The sequence below is a fragment of the Trachurus trachurus genome (genome assembly GCF_905171665.1).
Source record: "Trachurus trachurus genome assembly, chromosome: 17".
Taxonomy (NCBI): domain Eukaryota; kingdom Metazoa; phylum Chordata; class Actinopteri; order Carangiformes; family Carangidae; genus Trachurus; species Trachurus trachurus.
Window position 1 is genome coordinate 22,209,976 of NC_139900.1, and position 17,854 is coordinate 22,227,829.

General features: G+C 43.7%; 1 protein-coding gene across 1 annotated transcript; it reads left to right on the forward strand.

Annotated features, from left to right (window-relative positions):
* Positions 1 to 5,875: 5,875 nt before the first annotated feature.
* On the forward strand, positions 5,876 to 17,068 carry LOC311000583 (uncharacterized protein; the record flags this gene model as incomplete). The annotated part of the gene is made up of 3 exons (XM_083991321.1): positions 5,876 to 6,688; positions 6,998 to 7,234; positions 17,060 to 17,068. 3 exons carry the CDS (start codon positions 5,876 to 5,878, stop codon positions 17,066 to 17,068), a joined length of 1,059 nt encoding a protein of 352 aa, XP_083847447.1.
* Between the last annotated feature and the right edge of the window lie 786 nt (positions 17,069 to 17,854).

Sequence of the window (17,854 nt, forward strand, 5' to 3'; positions counted from 1 at the left end):
TCCGTGAATTTCAGAGCGTGTGTTCTCCGTTATTCCACGCTACAAGCGACAGGAGACTGCAATGACTGGGAGAGCCCCTATTCTTAGCAGGAGACTATTGATTGTCCTCCTGTCATTTATAATCACTGTTGATGTGTCTTCCACAAGCAGAGAGCCTGTGCAGCCACCATCTGAGAAAAGGTATTTCCTTCCCTTTCCTCATCGTCATTCAGTTCATTCTCTTTTCTATCAGTATTAGTTAAAAAAGAGGGCTGTGAAAAGATTGCATGATGAAATTGCAATTGCAGGGTCTAATATCTGTAGCTAATAACCTTTATAGCCCACTTCATTTGCATTTTCACAGCTAACAGCACCAGTGCATGACTTTTTTCATTTCTCTTTTTTCAGGGATGAATTTTCTTATCTGACGTAGGGAGCAGAAATAAATGGACCATATCTGTGTTTCTGGTGTACAGTGTGGGATGTAAAGGGACATTCTGCATTACATTAGTCTCCGATAATGCCATGTTGCCTGTGTACAGGATTTACATTTTCTGTCCTTGTGTGCAGGGTGTGAGGTGATCAATTTAAGCAGCCAAGACACTGAAGTGTGTGTTCTTCTTGATACGATTTCTATAGGGGAGATTTCACAAGACCTTTTTATAGACGAGTGTACAGTGCATCTTTGCCTGCTGGTGGTGGGGGCTGGTGGGGGTCAGTTGGTCATCTCCTTTGTGTTTGTTGCGGCTCTGATGATGAGACAGGGGCCGAGTCTTTGAACCTTTGCATTAGTGATGAGCTTTCTCCTCTCTTTATCTCTCATCACCATATTTTACAACTGGCCAAACTGAGCCTCTCTCGTCAAACGCTGGTCCCATCCGCCCACTCAGGTATGTGTTCACATGTGTTCACATGTGCACACTGCTGCACAAACACACACTGTGAGGCACATGTCTTGAACACACACGAACACACGCACACACACACACCATACTGCGTTATAAATGGACCCTGCCCTGTTTTTTTTTTCTTCCTCTTTCTCTTTGCCCACTTCAGTTCTCCTCATCAACAGCCGCTCCATTTAATGCAGTGACATCATTGTGCTTTGTGAACAGAGGTTGATGGTCCAGTGCTTCAGCCGGGGCCATGATGGAGAAAACAAAGCAGGTGTTTGTTTTTGTGTGGCGAGAAGACGTCACGTGCAGCCGGCAGCAGGCAAACCCCTGAGTCGTTGTTGTCATTACTGCATTAACACCACCACACCTCCATTAAAGGTGGGAACGAGTATGACGTATGAGGTTTTTAAGATAGTGAGATAATGTCTCAGTTGGAGTTGGAGATGGATAGGCAAATTAAATGAAAGTGGAAGCTATCGCATGAAAACACATCTTTGAAAAAGCTTCAAATCTATTATTATTTTTTTCTGTTTTACTCTTCTAGTTAGATATTTTTGTCATTCTTGTGGAAACAGCTGAAAAGATTTCCCTCATATTTGTCATTCATAATCTCATAATCAAAAACTAAAGCAACTGTGGTGTGGTAGCCCTTACTTTAATAAGCTGAAGAGGAAACGGCTATAACGTGTGTGTGTGTGTGTGTGTGTGTGTGTGTGTGTGTGTGTGTGTAGGGGGGCGTTTTGTGTGGACGAAGGTGACTAATTGCCCTCTTGTTCATCCTCTGAGATGGATGAGAACACTCGCCCCTCTACTCGTCTAGCTTATGGTTGTGTGTCGGGATTACCCAGGATGCTTCTTGAGTCTCCCTTTATTCCTTCAATGGGATCTCATCACATCTCATCTTGGACGTTCCTGGCATGCTTGTGCATTACAGCTGCCGCCTGCACGGGCCACTTTATCATTCCCTGCACCTTGGCTTTGCTTGTGGCGATAATAGAAAACACTTCATCACAGTTGTCTGCCTTGCGCAGGTCTTTCCACTCATTTATGGGACTTTGGGATGCTAACATGTCAGCTGATATTTAACAATGACTCCTGCTGTACCTGCCTCCTCCTGAATGATGGGAAAGCTGCTTAGTCATTTGAGTAGCCGGAGCAAATCTAACTAATGATCTTAGCTGTCAGAGATAAATTCCACCATTGGGCACAGGGCCCTGTCGCTGCTGCTGCTGCCACCGCTGCCACCTCCGTGGCTGGCAGTCTGTATCTCCTAGACGCGCTGTCTCAAGCCTGCCCTCGGTATCAACTCACACCGGCTGCACTGAGCTTTGCCATGATGCCGCAGCCCGGGTTGAGTCACGACTCGTCTCTTATCTCCAAGATCGCAGGTTGTTTATCATGTGTGTGGAGCATATCAGCGTTTATGCAGGCCAGCCGCATCAGTCCAGCAGAATATGTGTCACATTATTCACTGGTCATAACACTGTATCAAGGCCCGCTGTCGCTCCCGCAGCCTCAAACTCACTCTATCCTTGAGGCATCACTCCAGTTAGTCATAGCTGAGGGAGATGACAGCCATAGCCATGACATGCAGCAAATTGACAAATTAATTCAAGATGGCTGCCTTCCACTCCATTGCTATCACATAACCAGGCAAAAAAAAAAACCAAAACAATGTAGGTCTTTGCTGCAGATCATACTCAAGGCCACAAGAAAGTGTTTTTGAAACCTCTGCTAAGTCTTTTTAGGAACACTTGTACGCCTCTTGTTTCCTTGTCCCCTGTGTTTCTCTTTCTGCATGCCACTCTGTCCTCAGGATAACAAACATTGACTGCAGATCACTATTAGAGGAGCACAAACTTATGACATAACAACATCGTGACTGGTATAGCCTGGTGGTTAGAGAGACAGTCTGATAGCCGGCAGACCCACAAAGTGTTTCTGACTCGGTCTCAGTCACACCAGTTAATTGAATCAAGTGATCATATTGATATTCAATAAAGGCTGACGGACACATTAAAAAGGACACAGTATTATACCAGACAGAGGTATACAACTGTCTGTAGGAATAGAGATTATAGACGTACATATGACTTATCTTCCAGTGGTAAAATAATAGGTTAATCTCTGTACCTGTGTGTAATTATTTTTGGTTTACTTCACAGTACAACACATTTTCTGTCTTCCTCTTCTTTTCAATTCAACTCTTTTGATCCATTCTGTGTTGGCGCACCTGCTCTTTTTAGATATCTCTCCCTCTCTGTCCTGTGTTGCTCGCACATGTGCACATACACACACAGCACACACAACACGTACACATGAGTGTGCACCCTATCAGTTTCTCCCTCTCTCTCACGCACACACGAATACTTACACATCTCTCTGCTTCGCCCTGGTTGGTTTTCTCTTTCTCTGTAATTACAGGCTCCTTATCTACTTCCTATGTTACGTGCTGCAGCCATTGGCCTCCTCCACGTTTCCTCCTCTACCATTTTAGTGTCACAGATCTTCCGCTGCTTCTGCTTTCAGTAGCCAACAGGGACAGAGACACACTATATGCTTTTTAACATGGCTGGAGTCGGCCAAGTCTGACGGCTGCATGCATGGGACAAATCCAAGAGGCATTCAATTCTGGTGGCAGATTCTGCTAGAGAAAGGATGCTCTAGTGAAATATTGCAGTGTTATGATTTTGTGTGTGTTTGTGTGTGTGATAAAAACGGGGTAGGGGCAGACAGAGAGAAAACTGGCATACATGGCTGGTCGGTGAATGAGTGTTTGTGTGTGTGAGTCCTGGAGTTGTAAAGTTTGATTTAATTATTCATGTGGAAGCTGTAACATTGCTTCCCAAACCAACAAATGAAACTTCATCTCGCCAAAGAACTCACACAGGTCACGACGACCAATTACTTAATGAAAATGATCAGGTTTCTAATGCAGCCCTGACCGCAGCTCCACTCCAGATTCCTGCAGTACTTCATGGAGCTATAAAACAGAGTGTACCTCAGCTTTCTTCCAGTGGTTGGGCAAAGTGTGCCACTGCTGCAGTCTTTATACCCATCAAAACTCCAAATGGCTGAGCCAGCTTTAAGGAAAGGATTATTACTTATTAAGAATGGCTAATGTATGATGTAAAAGTTGGCTCCCTCTCCATCCCTATCCCCTCCTGCCTCTTTGGCTCAGCCTCAACTGCTATCTATCTCTTGCGCTAAAAGTTATGTGTTTTTTGTTGATTATTCCTATATTTTCTCATGCTGACCCTCCCATTAAGCGTAAAGACAACAAATTACAAACAGCAACAAGTTACATGTACAGAAGAAAAGAAAAAGTTTTCAGTTTTTCAGCTTTTTCATACCGACACAGTGGTGATGGGGTTCGGTTCAATAGCACCAAACCAGCTGGCCACACAGCTCTCTTATTCTAGTTTTAAAGCCGTCATATATTTCTGATACTTTAACTCGTAATTCTGCATTGAGACCCCTGAGGTCCTAAGCTCAAGTGAAAGAGCCATCATGCTTTTACTGTTTTAGCTGCACCACCGTGGAATAAACTCTCCCTCAGTGGTTCGGCCGAGCCCTGGCCATATTTTAAAAAGCTTTTAAAACCCTACATATAAACAGTTTGGTCTTTATTAAATTGTATCACTCTGGTTGTTGTTATCTGTTGTTTTCTTTCTACTTCCCTGACTGTTGTCTGAAATTCCTAGTCACATAGTGGTGTTCATGATGACATGTAGGGCAACTGGGATAACTAAATCAAGGTGATATAGTTTTAGTCTTTTCTAATACAAAATTCCCTCTTTGTGTAAATCTCTCTCCACTACAGCTTTGCAAGGAAACAATTGGGACCAGTGCAGGGGAAATCTTTCAGTTCCAGTCTTTCCCTACATGGCCAGTACTGGCTGATGAAGAATGATATGCACCTCTTCGTTGTGTTGGACATGTGAGTATCAACTATTTAAAGACAGACTGCTTTATTCTGACGTTCTGTATGACACCTGATGGACAATCATCCATCCTGTGGCTACTTATCGACACCAGGACAGAACCAGTTGTTGCAGATGTACGTCCCAACTCCTTCAGCACCGCGGACAGCGCCGTCTGCACCTCGCCTCCCTCTGTCTCCATCTAGCCGCTTTTCCCGGCTGCTGTGACAGTGAAGCCTTTACCGTGTTATATCGACAGCATGCAACAGCAGCGACGCACACACACGCACCATACCACGCACGCAACTACACACACACCACACTGCGAGCCACAGCAACACCCATTCTCAATATTTCTGCCTGGTAATACAAAACCAGGCATATTCTGCTAAATTATTAAATAGCAGACTACAAGGCACAGGCTGTATGGCATGAGGTAATCGTTACAGCCCTGTTCACTTTATATGCTCCTCTATGGGTCAACAAGTGGAAATGTGCCTTGGAAATAGATATCAACCAAGAGTGTGATTATTGTTGCGCTCGGTTTTTTTTTTTTTTTATATACTAACACTTTGCGGACATCTAACTTGGAGGGAATATGATCAGTGAGAGTTGATCATGATGAGTTTCAGTGACGCTCGGTTAGGCAAAACATAATGTTTGACAGGCCTATGGATCTGTTTGGGTGACGTAGCAGTAAAAGTGATTTCTGATTATGCGGGGTGGTTATGGCAACACTGACAAAGTCGATCTATTGGGTCCACAGTGGATTAAGATGATCGACCATGTGAGCTGGATTTAAACACCTTTCTCCATCTCCATAGTCCCATTCTTGTAATATCCCTAACACCCTTAAGGAGTGATCGATCCGCTGCAACCTGTGCGCATAGCAGGCAATGGACCGATATTCAGTCGAAGGCGGTGTTTTGGCTGTACAGTGACGTTTTAAGGCAGGTCCTGGTCAAACCTACCAATGATACAAGTCGGTCCTATTCTGCTGGGACTGATCGCAATGAACGGGTGTCGGAGCTCTGCACGGCAAAGGAGCAACCACAGCGAGACGAGGCGATCAAGGGGATGCGGCATCGGTACGCGGGAGCTGTCCATCAGCACCAAATCCCCGACGAAAAGCAAGCAAGCAGCAAGCAGAGCCGAGACCCAGACACTCCTGTTTTCAGCCTGCCGCCCCCGCCCTCTTCTCACCACCGAGACCGCACTTCGACCACCGCCGCTCACCGCCAGAGCCTCCAGGAGCTCCCCTGTCTGAGCCAGCCCACTCGGAGACCTGTTCACAGCGGCGACCCTCTACCTCTGGCGAGCTACGACACCGCCCAGCGACCTTCACACCGAGGCTGTGAACCCAGCACCGGGCAGCCGGCGCACCTGCAGCAGGATCCCTGGGCCCCGGCCGGCTCGCAGCAGCAGCAGCAGCCGCCGCCGCCGCAGTCACAGAAGCAGCCTGTTTTTCCAAGCTGCCACTGCAGTTTTTCCGAGCAGGAGGCGAGCCTTTCTCAAAATCAGCACCATCCTGTCGATTCTCTCCCACCGCAGCCCTCCCCACCTTTTCCGCCGCCTATACTACCACCGCCACCAACGTCGTCCTCCTCCTCTCTGCTCTTTTCCCGGGAATCTAAAAGGGGGGATCGACTCCGAAGGAGTGCCAATAATTACCAACAGGCAAGCATCGTGGAACGCTGCAGGGGAGGAGGAGGAGCAGGAGGGCACCGAGACCACAGGCAGTTGTTGCAGCAACAGCAGCAGCAGCAGCAGCAGCAGCAACAGCATCAACAGCATCAACAGCATCAACAGCACAGTCATTTAAGACTCCAACAGAGGGACCCCTCCCCTGAAGGAATCCGTGCAAACTCGCAGAAAGGGCGCTCTTTAAATGTATGTGAGTCAACCGAGGCTAACAGGAGAGCATTTGAGTCTCAGACTCAGGACCTGCAGCAGCAGCAACAGCAACAGCAGCAGCAGCAGCAGCAACAGCAGATCCCACAATTACGAGCGCAGCAACAGCTACTGGTGGGGAGCAGCTTGCCTATCAACTACTGCGCCAGCGGCTCGGGAGAGCTATGTAGGACTCACCAGGCTCCACTGCTGCAACAGCAAGAGCAGCAGCAGCAGCAGCAGCAGCAGCAGCGGCAGCAGCAGCAGCGGCAGCAAGGCGCACTGGGGCTCTGTCCCCAGCGTCCGCAGCACTGTGAACAAGACCGCAATAAGTCTGGGAGGATCGCCGCGCAAGGCACAGCAGCGCAGCCACACAGCCGCGACTCCCGCGTAACCCCCCCGGTAACACAACAGGCATACGCGGGGAACTCGTCTGCGACTTGCAGCAATAGCAGCAAAGACAGCCCCAACTACGGCTCGAGCTATCACCTGTGGCCAGAGAGCCCACATAAAGGAGAGGAGAGGATACGCATCGACCTCCATAAGGTAGCCTGCCTTTTTCACATAATCTCATGTGCGATCTCAGCTAATTAGCCTCCAATCACAAAAACAAATTGGCCTAAGCGTTTTCACTCAATGACCACGCCTGTCATATGATTTTGATAGAACACAATCACATTTGTGTATGTTGTGTGCGCGCGCGTGGTGTATGTGTGTGTGTGTGTGTGTGTGTGTGTAATGTGTGAAGGTGGGGTGTTGGAGTCGTCATTCAGTGGGCTGCATTTCCAGAAAAAACACCGATGTAAGTGCCATAAATGTACGCGATATTTCCTCATCTGACCTGCTGTTTGTTTGATTTGGTCACACAGGCAGGCGCGTGCACATCCCCCCCAAAAAAACCGCGATCGCGGAAGCACACACACACACACACACACACACACACACACACACACACACACACACACACACACACACACACACACACACGCGCGCGCGCACACACCTGTTCCATGTTGCAGTGTTGTTTTGGGTAGCCCACTGAAAATATTCAAATGACGCTCCGTGGCAGCTGAATCGGAAACAAAGCGCCTGTTGTTTCCACAGAACAGAGGGGGATCTGAGCGGGGGAATTTTAATACTTTGGCTTCCAGACACCGTTTCTGACTTAATGGTTATAGCTTTATATCATTAGGCCTGTACCTGTCAGTGTGAGCAGCTGCTGCTTGGTGTTCAACACACTTCCAAACTCACTTTCTGCAGTGCTGGAAGGTTGGTAGAGCTTTCTTGCACATTATAGTCCAATACTCCTGTCATTCTAATGGGTTTTTATAATATGCGGACACTAACCATAGATGTAAAGACACCTTATGGTGATAAAAACGATATAGGGCTTAAAAAAACCCATCTCTAATCTGTGACCAGAAAATTTTGAGCTTGCCTATTGGATGACAGATAAAGCAACAACATGGATGGAAACATCTTTCGGATTGTGATGTCAAGCAAAGGTTGTAAGACGAGTGAAAATATCCTAGCAGAAAATGAAATCACAGGTTAGGTAAAAGTGTGGTAACAAGTGGAAAAGTCTGTGTGTGTGTGTGTGTAGAGGAGAAAGAAATAAGACTCAAAGACGATAGGCTGTTCTGAGGTAATATTTAAAGCTTATTCTTTATCTCCAATTATTACAAGATGCAGATTTACTGGCAGTGTGTGTGTCACCATCCACTGTCTTGAGGAGAAAAGAGAGACAATGTGAAAGTGGTTGAGAGCATGAAAGACCATCATCATGTTATTGGTTCAATATTTAGTTAAATATTAGAGAGTCTAATGGTCTTTATGTCACATCAGAGCAGAAAACACGTCTTGGCACAGTTTGGACCTTAAAGACAAAGGTAAAGCTGAAAAAGCGAAAGACATCAAGGTGTTCAAATGCATCTTTCTCACAAGAAATCTGCACATCCCATTATGGCTAATTATTGGTCTCACATGTTCATTATGGTTGTGAAAGTTTTTTTTTAGTTCTTATTGATGATTGTACATTTGGTCTCCACCATTGTTTGTTGTTGTTTTTCTTCCCGCAGCATTTACACGAGGTGAAGTGTTTATGGCTGTAGAGCATGCAGGAACGAGCAGGCCCCTGATGAGGGTGCAGCATCTAAATAAAAAGCACCAGACTCCTTTTTAAAATGCTGCAGCTGTTTCCAGGGGCTGAGCTGGCACCAGTTGCAAAAGGTGGTACATCGAACCACCTTGACATGACTGTTCTGAACTTGGCTCGATTTTGGAGCATCAGCAGAACTGAACAGCAAAATGACCAAATGACTGAAGGCAAAGTAAACTTTTCTCTTGAAGTTGCCATTATTGTGAAAATCACTGGGTGGTTTTGTCGACAGGTGGGCAGCACAGAAAACCATGATGCAAATGAGCTTAGCAAGACTAGTGGAGGATCCAGATGTGTTTGTCTAAATAAACTACCACTTCGTCTCTAAATACCTAAAGATAATATTATGACATCATGAAACTGTAGTTTGTAAGTTTTAGGGATGCAGTTTATTTGTTTCTTTTCATCTAAACCAAGAAAGGAAAAAATACACAAATCCAACTATTTCCCAAAATAAAATCTTGTTTGTTAACATCAGGAGGATGTTATGACACTATTATCATTATGTAATACTGAATGAAAGCCCATATTGTACTAATTATAGTGTAAAACCTCGTTACAAAGACTCCTTGATAGCTCTAAAATAGTCCAAGTGAATAGTCATTATTGTTTAAAGCAGCAAGGATTTTAATCAGCTGTAGGACTGTTATGTCTTTCATAACCATTTCGACTATGCTACTGCATGATTTCTTTGTTTTTCCAAACTGATGTGATGGCTAAAGTGAAGCTAAAAGCTGGAGAGCGATGCCATCTTTCAGCAGGGAACAACTTATAACTTAAAACAACTCGACTACTTAGAACGATCAAAACGGCGGTGACGGTGACGTGTTTTATAATTAGCTTCTCTTCAGACACTTAGTGTTTAATTCCCACTGCAAACTAGTGCTGTGGTTTACATTGGGACCACTGTATGCTGCTTTTTATTTCACAAGTATGACATAATCCTGTCTCAATCATGAAACTGGAAATCTGAAGGATGAAAATCTTAGAAGTGCTCCAATGACAGACTCTGTATAAGTATCAAACCTTTTCCACTTGCTCAGATCCAACCACGCCAAGTAGTTTGATATGGCTAGACATGCTTATCTATTCACGGATATTTGTGGGATCGTGGTTACATCTTATTGACTTGCCCTTAATGAGACAGTCCCTACCCCCACTCCCATTTGAAATCCCTTAAACAAAACACTGACAGAACAAGCCTGATAAAGTGTATACGATTACAGTATCCCACAGCACACCCTGAAACTCTATAGCCAGCCCACTGAACTGATGGCAGGTAGTACGATATTGTGTCCTGCCTCAATAACATTGTGCTTTGAAAGGTGCATTGCTGCTTCTATTGTGATAGGCTGTGTAAGTACTCTAATGCTTGCCACTTACTGCTATGGTGATATCCCCTACAGGGTCACTGTAGTACATAAACAGTGGTGGATTTGCCCTTGTTTAACAAGGCTGATTTTTAAGGAAACACAGATGTCGTGTTCAGTAAAAAACTGTGATTAATCACTTCCTGTTTGTCAGATTTGATCAGAGGAGAAAAGCCAGCACGCTCAAAAATCCTTTTGGAAAGTTTAATCAGTAAAGCACCAGGACAGGCAGGACACAGACGTTTCGACCGAGGTCTTTTTCAATGTGTGTTTTTTTTTCTTACACTGTTTGTCAGATTTGATGCCACACAAGGCCTGAAATGAACAGGGATTTTCTGAAGTCTGAAAGAGAATAAAATACTAACAGAAGTCAAAATGAGAACACGAGAAATGCCCTAGAAATGGGGGTGCACTTTTAAACCTATTTGCATTTTTAGAAATTACAATAACACAACTTCCTTTCCTTACTGGGTCATCACAGGTGATTTTTTGGGGGGAAAACCTCAAAGACTGATGAATTTTTTGAATTTTTCCCAGTGCATTTGGGTGACAAAATCGACCAGTATTTTAGTTAACAACTCATGATGGAAGGTCAAAATGTTCTTCAATTAATTGATGTTGAAGATTATATTGATTTTGAATAATTTAAGGCAACATTTTAAGATTATTCAGTTTATTAATCCAATTAATGCAGTAATTTTCCATTATATACTGTATATTTAGTAGAGAATCAGCCAATCTGAATATTTAAGAAGCTTTTACCAGTGAATGTTTGGGTAGTTTTACTTAAAGACAACTGATCATTTATCACAACTGATGAGAAGAAAAGTCTTCAGTTAATCAAACAATAGATTAGTCGAGTAATTCTTTCAGCTTTACACGTTCCAAAAGAAAACAACCAAGCAGGCACAACACAATAACAGAAAATGTTATGTAATGTTGTGACCCAGCTCTCACTGATTATTTTTGACAAATTAATTCATCATTTTCTTATAAAATGTCAGAAAACGGCGAATAATGTCTGTCACAATTTCACTAAGCCTATGATGATTTCTTGAAATAGCTTTATTTTTGTCCAATTAACAGTCCAAAAGCCCCAAATAATCGCTTTACTATCACACGAGACAAAGAAAAGCAACAAATCCTTAAAATTGAGAAGCTGCAACTGGAGAACGTTTGATATTTCTGCCTGGAAAAGGACTTAAATGATTAATTGATTTCTGATGCTGTAATATAAATTTAAATACAACAAATATTTGTGCTTGATATTCACTGTTTACTAGTTATTATGCAATGCAAGTCTTTGATTTCGTAATTCAAATTGGAAAAAAAAAATCGGATCAAGGGTTAAAAAGCAAAAAAAAAAGAAATATAGAATATTCATAGACTGGTGCCAATGTTTCCTTCTGCTGTCACACCACCCATGTTTGTTGGGTGCCCTGGGCCTGTAAACTGCTCTCCTGTAGCTGTAAGTGTGTGTATGTTGTGTGTATATGTGTGTGTGTGTGTGTGTGTGTGTGTGTGTCAGACAAGTGCCAGCCCACCTTTCTGGAGAACATAAGGTTGTATGTGTCATTGCAGAATGGATGGCTCGAAAGAGGAGGAAAGCTATTACAGTAAAGCCTTTTGTGCAGCTCCTGCCAAACTGCAGTGCAACATGCGTATAATCACCCTATATGATCTAGGAAAGGTCAACACAGTATATATCAAAGTGGCACTTGCAACCAACTTAGTGTCTCTTTGACGCTGTCTGGAGGATTTAGCGTGGTCGTGTTTAGTGGTGGTTATGTGTGAAAGCTTTGAAGAGTCGAGTGTGAATTTTTTCCTTGCAGAAACAAGAAACATGAACAGAAACATGAACAACTGAGGGGCAAATCAAACACTTTTTCCTTTAAAAAAAAAAAAGGAAAAAAGTTTTTCTGCTTTCATTTTGAGTGTTGACGTTTTCTTATAATTAAGATCATTACCACTACACTTATATTTAGTGTGGCTTTCCTCCCATCTAGATTAAAAAAAAAAAATAAAAAAAAAACCCCACTGTGGCTCTCTTTAAAAAGTAGTTCATCTTATCAGTCATGTGCTTGTCTTGGCTCCGTAATAACACTGAGGTAACACTGAATGCTGAAGCTTGGAACAATTGATGTCGACAGATCTGTTTACGGCTCTGATTTACCAGCGGGTTTATGCCAGGAGAAACATTATGTTGATGTAAACTTTCTCTATCGGTCATCTCGTTGTTACGGGGGCCTCCGTTTGTTTTTCTCTCATTAGGCGTCCATGTTTCCACTGCCTTATGCATGCGAGTCTGTGAAGGGCAGCCAACACCTTGAAAGTAAACATACACCCCACTGAACAATTAAATGTCAGGCAAGGGGCAGTTCCTAGTTTTGCAACCTCCGTATGTGACGAAGGAGTGGCACTGCTGTAGATCTCTGATAATGCTCACAATTGTATGAGGAGAGGTAGGTGTGAGCAGTGGGAGCCTCTTGGTTTCGGCTGCGGCTGGCAACACACAGGCAGTAAGTACGAACATGAAGCTCTTTTAAAAATTGATTGCTGTTTTCCCTATTTTTTTTCTTTCTTTTTTTTTTTTTTCCATCCGCTGTGTTTAAGTGCAAGGCTGCACTCCTGCTCTGAAATAGATTTGTGTTACCATGTGTGTTGCTATGGAGAGATCAGCTTGGTATTGTGTAGCAGTTTCTCTCGGGGGTATTGAGTTTGGTCAAGGAATCATGTGCAGAACAAGATTATATTTTGGATTTACGATTCATTTCACACTTGCCTTTAACAAACACGCACGCATACAGTAAGGGCTTGCACACATGTCCACGTCACACACACATACACATACACACAGTGGAGGGCAGCCCACACAAATGCTGATGGTACTGTAAGTGGTGTTCCAACACTGCTCCACTTGGTATAGTTCATTCACTTTGCGTTTCATTTGAGTGAGCCTGCACAAGGAGAGGTGTATTGAATTACTTGCAGTCCAGTTGAATACAAAGGGTGGAAAGAAAGAGTGTTGGGGGGGTTTCCTCAGTTGCCATGAGCCTCGTTGCAAACTTACTCCGCAGATAGAGTCAAAGCATGGCAGATGTTTTCGCTCTGCCAGCAGTCGATGCAATTTGTAACTTGACTGCTCGACCTCTCACGATGTTTTCCTTTTCTAATGTGTGTTGTAACTTGGCTTTTTTTTCCCTCTACCCTGTAGCATGCCAAGTTCCCACCACGGCTCTTAGCTTAATAAATGGCCGCAGTTCATTTATATGGTAATTCCTGTGAGATTCTAGCCAAGGGATGTCAGGCATATAATGTATCACCGTAATGCATATGCCTTATGGCTAATTAGGTTATTGATCTGAGGCTGTTCCTGCGTTAGGGCATGATCGCAACACAAAAGAGTATGAGAGTATGAGTAATGCAGCTGTAAGCAGATATTTGTCATTCATTACAAAGCTGGAGAGATTCAGATGTACAGTTGATGGCTTCATACTGTACGTGTGCGAGCATGCGCACCTTTTTAATACCGTCGACGTGCGAGCTCATTGAGTCATTTCAATATTGCCTGCTGGCTGTTTTCAAATGTTTGTTAAACACAGTGTTTGGTGGGAGAGCAGAGTGCATTAACGAGATGTGAGAGATGTGTGATTTCATCATACTTTGCTCACGCTGTCGACCAACGCTTCGCTTGCAGCCTGCCCTTGAAAATGTAAGTTTGGAGAGCTTCTCCTGCCATTGTGAAATTCCATACTGAGAGTGTTTGCTTTGTGCGCGCCTGTGCACATGTGTGCGTAGCGCGTGAGCACCAGCCATGCATGCGAATACATATGCGTATATTCATAATGAGTCCTCTGCTCTGCCTGTGCTCTCTCATTGGATGCGCTCGCTCCCCCCTCTTTCTCATCAGGTCTTTATGCCCTCAGGTCAGAGTTTGCCTGCTGATCCCCTGAGCTGCTGCACTACTTAATTTACAGCACATGATACACAAGCGTTCCCCTGTAAAACTCAATCACAGCCTCCTCTGTCCACTGATAAATATTCAGTGAAGAACAAAAAACCTTCGCTGATCCACATCTAGCTAGATCTACCCTGCCATCAGCAGTTTACAAAAAAATCTGAGTACGATTTGTTACCTTGATACAAACAAAACATATTCTGTCTGGGAATAAAAACATGAGCCCAGCCTTTAATCTGGAGGCCTTTGTGTATGCGTGTGTGTACTATATGTGTGTCTAATATATGTAAATTACTATGTGTGAGTCTTCATCATCAGCTATAGTGGCTCTTCTCCAAGACACAAGCTTTACACACTGTAACAGAAGACGAGTTGAATGAAGCTGCTTTCCTTCAGCTTTGTCAGTTTTTCCTTTCACCCCCCCCCCTCCTTCGTTACCTCACATCACCTAGCTGGAGAATATGAAACAGACTTCACGGATAACACAGTTGTGGGTCTGCTGAGATTGACTGGAGGCAACGTAAGCTGCAGAAAAACATCTGCTCCACAGAGCATTTCTTTTAGCCATGCATGTGTGTGTGTGTTTTTGTCCTGTTGCATGTGTGTAGCGTGTTTGAGCACATTTGCACTCGCGTACATTTGTTTGTACCTGTGTGTATGTATAAAGGCAAAGAGAGAGAGAGCGTGAGTGAGTGAATGAGTGGGAGGATAGCTTTAGTATATCATTATCATGTGGATGCCACTGTTGCCTTCTGGTGGCAAAGGCCACATTAACTCTGTGGCAGCTTGTAGTCATGTGGAAGACCCTCTCCTACAGGAATCCTTCACGGCGTTGTTGCGCTGTAGTCGTCTCCAAGAACAATTTCCTGTTTTTGAGCCACAGCATCTGGTCTCTGTGCTTAATTATGCATCTGCAGCCGTGTTTACAAAGAGGTTGAACTGTTACCGTACGTGTTAATGGGTGTTTGGGAAGTGAATGGATAAAAGCATTGGTTTCTTTTACAACAGTACATGAATGCTATTTTTATTCATCAGATTTCGTGAGTGTTCACACAATGCTGACATGAAAAAAAAGAAAGAAAGAAAAAGAAACGTGGTGGTGCCTGTTTTCCTCCCTCAGTCCATCTCCCTGTGTTTTTCTCTGGTTTATGTTCAGGGTTTCCATGGTGTTTGGCTCTATGTGTGTTGTAATTCCTATACAGCTGCGCCAACGTCCATTATCGGCCTCCCTCCGACTGTTAACCCCTTAATGGGCCACCAGTCTCTGCACTTCCCCTTTTGTCACTGCCATTTTCTCTTTAACCCTTTCACGAACAAAGCTGCCTCCCATCTCTCTCCCGTCTCTTTTTTTTGAGAGTCCATTTTTGATCACTTGTTTCTGCTGCCCCACCACCTCTTCTTCTCCGACTGGGAGAAACAGCTTCTTTTCTTTTTCTTTTTAAATAGAATCAATTTACATTAGAGGGCCCAAGGGGCATTAGAAAACTGCAGCACTTAATTTCATAACTGAAAAAAAGAGAAAAAAAATCACAGAGGGAAACTGTAGCTGGAGGCTGTTAGCACAATTCCCAGAACTTTTATCATGTGAGACGTAATAGACCAGCATGAAAGACAGCTAGTCTTGACTGTAGTACAGTACTGGGTATGGTTCACCTACCTGAAAACAAGATTACATGCAGTTCCTTAAAGTACAGTAGATGTGTGTCTATATGTCTTACAATCTTTTTTCTGGAAGCCTCTGTGGGTGAATACAAATGTGCTGCTTTTTCAACTGGCCTCTGTTTCACTTCACCAGAGAAAAAGAGGGGAGGGGAGGGGGGGTTCAGAGCCAGATAAGGATATTCAATTAGCCTGAGTCTATGGAAGACCGCTGCACCAGTCAGAGCATGCTGGAGCCGGGTGACATATGGTAAGGGCTCTCTGTCAGAGTGGAGCAACAATGAAACCTGATATCTTCTCATTTCATCTTGTCACTGTTTCAGTAATTTTCCCATTGGAATGTCAAACACATACTGTCTGCCTCAGTAGATATCATTTCCCCCCTTTTCTCAATGGGAAAGTCTTGTCTTAGAAAGGAAAATAGAAGATAACTGGAGTAAAAAAAACTGATATAAATCTGAATGGCCTTCAGATTAACACTGTGTTATGACTTTTTTTTTGTCTGTGTTTATTTTCCACGCATAATGCAGAGAACCCTATTAAAAGCTATAATTGGTATTTAAAATTGATATATTCTCCATAAGACACTGGTGAGATGTGAGATGAGAGAGGTACAAAATGACTTTCCCCTGATTCCCCATCACTCTCTCTCTCTCTCGCTCTCTCTCTGCCTTTCTTGTCCTCCTAGCTTCTTCTCTTGTTGGCTCGTGTCCTCCTCCCATCATAAATTTCACGCAGGACGTTTCCAGGCAACTCTCCAGTCAATCTTTACTGAGTTTGTTGCAGCTATCGATCTGTCATGTGCTATAGGTTGTCCTGGCTTCTCTCTCCGCTATTGATGTTTTTGCCTCGGGACAGAAAGAAACTGCCTCAGCCTAAATTTACCAGGGGCTCGTTTTCAAATGACTTACAATCACCTCGCAATGAAAATAGAAGTTGTCAGGGCGGTGGCATTTACACATGATGCTGTTGTTGGTTCTCCCTGTAGAGGATACAGCTTCATAGGAGGTAAAGATTGTGGGATTGTGGTGTGGGTTATGGAGCACTTAAGGGTGATAATCTCTGCGAGGAATATATGGCCACTGTGGTGCTGTTGGGATGTTAAATGGCCGCCAGGGGAACAGTCACCTAATGAAGATGGTTTAGTCTTCAGAGTCCACTTGGACTAAACTATATTTCAAGCCTTTGTGGTTTGGTGTGTTTTGAGTGTGTTTGTGTGCCTCCAGTGTCCCTGACCACATGCATTACCGGTCGTTTTGATTAGCTGGAAAAAAAAAAAAAAAGGACAGGGGGCTTTTAGGTCATAATTCATATTTGTTCTCACAGGATCATAATGTTACATAATGTTACACTGTACTCTCCTACACACACCACTGTACCCTCTTACATGTGCAATCATAGTCACTTTTGTCCAACACATAACTATACTTATCTGAGACTCAGGCATAAAGTATACATATGAGAGGATAATTGTCCATGTGGATGATAATGGACGGTATATACGTGACATTAATCTACACTGAAGTGCCAACACTCACACATTTAATAGGCTGCTACTATTGGTCATACACTTTTATAGGTTTTTTTTGTCCTCACATAATTACACATAAACTATGCCATCATTATTTGTCCCACAAATAACGATTTTCTCTTTAATAGATTATCAAACTCACACACACACACAGTTATATTATTGCATTTGTAAGCTGCATCTTTTGACGTACACTTGCCATTGTTTCTCACTTGTTTACTTTCACATGCTGTACGCTACAATAATGCTATTCTATATGTGACCGATGTTGTCTGGCCTGCCCTGAGTGGGTTTCGAACCTGGGTCTCCCGTACCGCGGGCGACGTTTCGCCAAGTGGTGAAAGAACACTTGGCAAGTGGGTTAGCATGTCTTTTATGGGCGAGTGAGTTTAACTTCAGTACCACTGACCGTCACTTCTCCTCACTGGTATCTCGTGACTGTGGCTTTACCCGCGGACCTCTGTTACATATAAACTCATGTACAGTTAGT